The sequence below is a fragment of the Neophocaena asiaeorientalis genome, unplaced genomic scaffold (assembly GCF_003031525.2).
Source record: "Neophocaena asiaeorientalis asiaeorientalis breed wild unplaced genomic scaffold, Neophocaena_asiaeorientalis_V1.1 scaffold1247, whole genome shotgun sequence".
NCBI classification, from domain to species: Eukaryota; Metazoa; Chordata; class Mammalia; order Artiodactyla; family Phocoenidae; genus Neophocaena; species Neophocaena asiaeorientalis.
In genome coordinates this window covers 385,585-390,963 of record NW_020174329.1, presented here as the reverse complement: position 1 = coordinate 390,963, position 5,379 = coordinate 385,585, and the positions used below count along the sequence as shown (strand labels likewise).

The 5,379-nt window shown below is 60.4% G+C and overlaps 1 protein-coding gene across 1 annotated transcript in view; it reads right to left on the bottom strand.

Moving 5' to 3' along the window:
* The window catches only part of CHD5 (chromodomain helicase DNA binding protein 5), a 54,210-nt gene that overhangs the window by 47,147 nt on the left and 1,684 nt on the right, over positions 1-5,379 (bottom strand). The window contains exon 3 of the mRNA XM_024756124.1: positions 4,844-4,971. Within this exon, the coding sequence (XP_024611892.1) occupies positions 4,844-4,971 (128 nt within the window). The remainder of the gene's footprint in view (positions 1-4,843; positions 4,972-5,379) is intronic.

The following is a 5,379-nucleotide window of genomic DNA, read 5'->3' as shown; positions in this document are numbered from 1 at the left end:
GGCCCCAAGCTGTGCACTGCCAGGAGTGTGTTAGTCCAGCAGCCACTCCGGGGCTAAGTGGGGGGACAGGAGGGCAAAGTTTCTTCTCGAGGAATGAGCCGGAGCTACAGCAGGACAGTCAGCGCCCCTGCGGCCCAGCGGGGGACGACAATGATGGCCGCCCCTTGTTTCAGGGAAGGCGCAGACCCCTCCCTGCCCTGTCTACCTGCACCGGGGAAAGCCTGGCCAAGGAGAAGACAGATTCCTCAATTCCCCGGCTCCCCGCCCATTCCCTGATCCCCTCTCTGCCCTGCCTTCTCCCCCACCTGCATCCCGATCTCGTCCAAGCCCCCCTGCCCACCCGGGAGGCTGGTGGACGGCAAGGTGCAGGACAGGTCTTTGGAGATGGGTTTCCCGATGGTACAATCAGTCTGTACCCACAGCGTCTCTCTGTATCCAGCTGTTTGGACACATCTAGTCCAAGGCCTCCTTTATCCTGTGTTCTGTTGTTCCAAAATCTTCCCTTGCAGAGAAAGGGGCAAGCGGAAGGGCAGCGAATGGCTCTGAAAACAACTCGAAGAGGAGTGACCCAACAGCAGGACCTGGAGGGATGCAGGTCGGCCAGTGGCAAGAAGGGGAGGAATGACCAGGAACCAGGAGTAGACTCACCATTCGGTATCTCGAAACTTACAGGGGAGAGAGTGCGGGCCAAGCCACATTCAGGGAGGAGACACAGGCACAGAGCAAAAATGCCCTAATAAAGCCCCGAACCAAGCTGAGCCCTGAGCCACACTGTGGGCTCTGAAAATCAGGACCAGTTGGGGCTGTGACCCTGATGCTGTGTCCTCTGGGCTGCAGCAGCCCCGGGCAGGACTATAGGGGATGCCCTGGATGGCAGAAGAATCTAAGGGAACTTGGAGTCCCAACAGAATCCATCTGCAAAGCTGCCTTAAATCCTACACCCGGGCTGGGTATGCGAGGAACTGGGGGTAGGGAGGAGGGGTCTCTGCCCTGAGCCCCGGGCCCACTGAAGGCACAGCATGCCACCCGTGAAGGCCCTGGGGACCCCGAGCGGGCAGTCTATGCCCACCCTTCCACCCCCAGCTCTGCAGATGTCTTTCGATCCAGGCCTCGCATCTCTCTCTCCCTTCCCTCTACGCCCAGCACTCAGCACACACCGCATCTCTCTAAAAAGCAGGCATTTAAACTCAAAAGGAAGGACTCAGAGAGTTGGTCATTCTCAATTTGGGGTCCTTGGAGACTGAGAGGGAAAAAGAGAGAATGAAATATGAGCCTTCCCATTCACGAGTGTTATAAACAGTTATAATTTAGCACTGAATAATTGGTTGCTATGGTAACCGCTGCAGCACAGGTTGAAATCATTTCTCCCTCCTGCGCTGGGTCTGACAAGGAGCTTCATCTACATATGCTCAGGTTCCGGCCGAAGCCCCGGTTATTTTATGTAAATCAGAATTCACGACTTGCTGCCTGTCCCTCCACCCCACCCCCAAAAAACCTGCTGCTACATGGGTTCCACCACCGGGGGCCCTCTGCTCCCTCCACCCAGCGCCTTGTGTTGGGGCCACCTGGTTGGAGATGAAAAGGAGAAAAGGGGTGACATTCCCCTCCCCACATCCCGAGGACTGGGGTCTGCAGGCGGGCGGGCGGGCAGTGTGCACATGGCGGCCAGGACCCTGCTCTCTGGCTACAGCACGCTCAGACTGTTGACATCTGCCAAGCCAGACTCTCAGCAATGCTGGGGAGGGCGCAGCAGTGGCCCGAGGGCCACCTTGGGGGCCTGGCTGGCACTGCCCGGTCATCTGCGGGGCCCTCCAGTCTACCCTGGCCTCCATCTCCTTTCTTTGAGATCCAGGAACTGCATCTCAGTATAGAAATGCAGAGGAGGACAAGAAATGCAGAGGAGGGAGAAGGAGGGCAAGGGAGACCCAGGAAGAGATGGATACAGCACAGAGGCCATGCTCAGGCCATAGCAGTGAGAGACGAGAGCCTCCCTCCCAGTTCCCAAGAAAGAAGCTTCGGGAGAGGGAGAGAAATCGCTGAGGAGCTGGGGAGAAGGTGCTTGCGCGGGATGCCCCCACGACCCTAGAATCTACCTCCACCCCGCATCCACAGAGCATCAGGTCTGAGGGCTGACAGCAGTGGCCACAACAGAGCCAAGATTTCAGAGCTTCAACCGGGAAGTCGGCCCCTGCATCTCAGGGCCCCGCGGGCGCTGAGCCATCTAACCTCTGCCCCCAACAAAGACAGACCTGTGGGCCAGGGTGCGGGAGGGGCTGGGGGGAGCTGCAGCACAGATTCGGAGCCCCCTCCCCACAGCAGGGGGACCCGGTCCACAGCACCTCCCTTGGGGGTGTGGGGGGAGCCTCCAGGCACGGGCCATCCCCCCTTCCCCTCTCCTGCCTCCACTGCCCCTCCTGGATAACGGGGACAGGAAGCGGCAGCTCACAACCTGCCCACATGTAGCCCATGTACCAGCCGTGGGGTTAGGGGTGTCCCGGGAGGGTATAGACCTGTCAATCCTGGAAGGATGCCAGGAGCCCAGGCAGTGAGGACAAAGCTGAGGGGCAGCAGAGATGGAGGGTGGCATCGGACAGGGGCAGTGCTGGGCTCGGAGGAGGCTCAGGGTCCCTCTGGGGGGAGAAAGGGTAGTCTATGCACGCCAGAGGACAGGGACAGCCGGGTGTGGCCGCAAGCGGGCAGGGAGAGGCTCCGGGACAGCTTTGGCCAGGAGCCTGGACAGGGCAGCTGTCCTAAGGAGGTCCTTCCCGGGAGCCAGGAGAGCAGAACAGGGGGCGGACCTGGTGAGAAATGCTGACCCCAAGCTCACCAGAGAACACAGGCAGGACGTACCTGCGTGGTTCCAGCTGGAGGAGGTGCGGGTGACACCTCCCTGCCCCAGTCCCTGAGCTCCAGGCAGGCCAACCACTATGGGGACCCGGGGCAACGCCCAGGGCAGGCCCTGCCCTCCAGACGCTTGCAGGCTGACACCCTGGATGCCCCCGAGGGCCACTAGCCTTCCCCGTGGCACCTCTCACGTGAAGACGCCCTGTTGGCCCATATCTGATTTGCCCCCAAACAAGCAGGGGGGGTGTGGATAGGTGATGCTCCCCTTACTACAGACACAGAAGCGAGGCTCAGACAGGTGTGGGCAGTGGCCTGGGGAGATGTGGGGAAGAAACTCCACCACCCATCGCCTGCCCACCATCACAGGCCCTTTGTTCTCAGGAGTCTCCTCCCTCCTGCCCCCGCAGCCTGTTTGGGGACCCTCCAGAGTTAAGTCACACCACGGTCCCCTCCGCACAAAGTCTTGCAGCGGACGAGCCAGAGGCCCACGGCGGCCTTTGAGGCCATGTCAGAACATCCCCGCAGGGCCCCCCACACACACTGCTACTTTGTCCCGGGGCCACCAAGCGCGATAACAGCCCCCGACCGCCTCCCCTCTGAGGCTGGGCCAGGTGGGTCTCCTCTGGGCAGGGGAGGCGAGAAGGCCAGAGGACCGACAGCGCTTCCCCTCGGAGCAGGAGGGCCAGGGGAGGACCAGGCTGGGGGGCAGGGGGCAGCCGGACATCCCCAGGGCCAGATCTCAGCTGTGTGGCTGTGACCCCTGGCAAGTTCATCTCTGAGCCTCATCTGTAAAGCAAGGTGCACACCAGCCCCTCCCCATAAAGCCACCGGAAGGATCGAGTGATGCCGAGGAGAGGCGGCAGCTCTCACAAGGCGGGAGACGGGAGTCCCCACGTTGCCCTATGACCCTATGACCGTCCCCTCCAAGCGCCGAGGGCTTTAAGCTACGAGGCAGCCCTGGTTTCCCCCTCTGTCGGGTGGTGATGATCATCCCTGCCCCCGACTCCCAAGGTTGCTGTTGAGGATGAAGTGAGTCCACGCGGGGCATTCTAGAAATGCTCACACGAGTTACTCACAGGAGACCCGTCCCTCACCGGGGTCTCCTTACTCATTTGTATCTCCGTACTCTTCTCCCATTTGAATCCTGGTCACCCAGACCAGGATTCCAACTCACAACAGGTTGGAAGCAGCAAACCAGAGGGACAGACAGCTGCCAGGAGGCAGATACGGAGGGGGTAGCAGAAGGCACCACCAAGAGCACAGAGGCAGTGGACACAGACGCAAGCGGGAATAAGGGCCCTCCAGTGAAGGGGTGGGAGCGCCGGGGACCCCATGTTGTCATGGCCCAGGACAGACACCAAGGAGAAAAGAATAAACACCCCAGCACACCCTGTTTAAGAACACAGTGGGGACTTCCCTGCTGGTGCAGTGGTTAAGAACCCGCCTGCCAGTGCAGGGGACATGGGTTCAAGCCCTGGTCCGGGAAGATTCCACATGCCGCGGAGCACCAAAGCCCATGTGCCACAACTACTGAGCCTGCGCTCTAGGGCCCGTGCTCCACAACGAGAAGCCACCGCGATGAGAAGCCCACGCACCTCAACAAAGAGTAGCCCCCGCTCGCCACAACTAGAGAAAGCCCGCGCGCAGCAACAAAGACCCAATGCAGCCAAAAATAAAAAAGTACGCTTGGGAATTCCCTGGCAGTCCAGTGCTTAGGACTCCGTACTCTCACTGCCGTGGCCCGGGTTCAATCCCTGGTCAGGAAACTAAGATCCCGCAAGCCGTGCTGTGCGGCCAAAAAAGGACAGGACACTTGACATACATCTCGGGGCAGGTGTCCGTGGGGACGCTGCCCACACCAGACACTGGTTTTGGTGTTTCTCACTCAGGCTCAGCTCTCGGGAGGCACCCCTCCGCCAGATGGTCCTGGGAGCCCACGCCTTTCTCCACAGGCCCAGGAGGAGCAGTCAGGACGCCCGCACAGCCCAGCCCCACTCACCTCTTTCTTCTTCCTCGTCCCTTTGGACCTGCTGTCCTTGAGCTTCTTGGACTTCTTCTTCTTGGGAAGGCTCACGGGCTCCTCAGGGAAAAAGTCATCGAAGCCTTCAAGGCCACCATCTTCTTCTTCTGGAAGAATCAGAAGGGGGAGGGGGTTACTCCGCTGCTTCCTTCAGGGAAACCCCCAGGGACACAGAGTGAGAGGCAGGACCCGCTGGGACAGTCAGTTCCTCTGCCACCCAACTGTGTCGGATCACGGCCACCCTGCCCTCCCCAGCCCATCCCCACCCCTCCCCGCCTTCTCCGTCTAGTTCCCCTGCCCCAACCCCTCAAAGCCACCCCCAGACCCGCCGAGTGGAACCCCAGCCCCTTGGGCTGTGTCACATCACCCCACCTCTCTGGGCCTCTCCTCCTCTCAACCTGTAAAATGGAACAATAACCACCTACCCTGCTATGACAGTGCTTGGGAAACTGAAGCAAAAACAAATGACCAGGGCTTCCCTGGTGGCGCAGTGGTTAAGAATCCATCTGCCAATG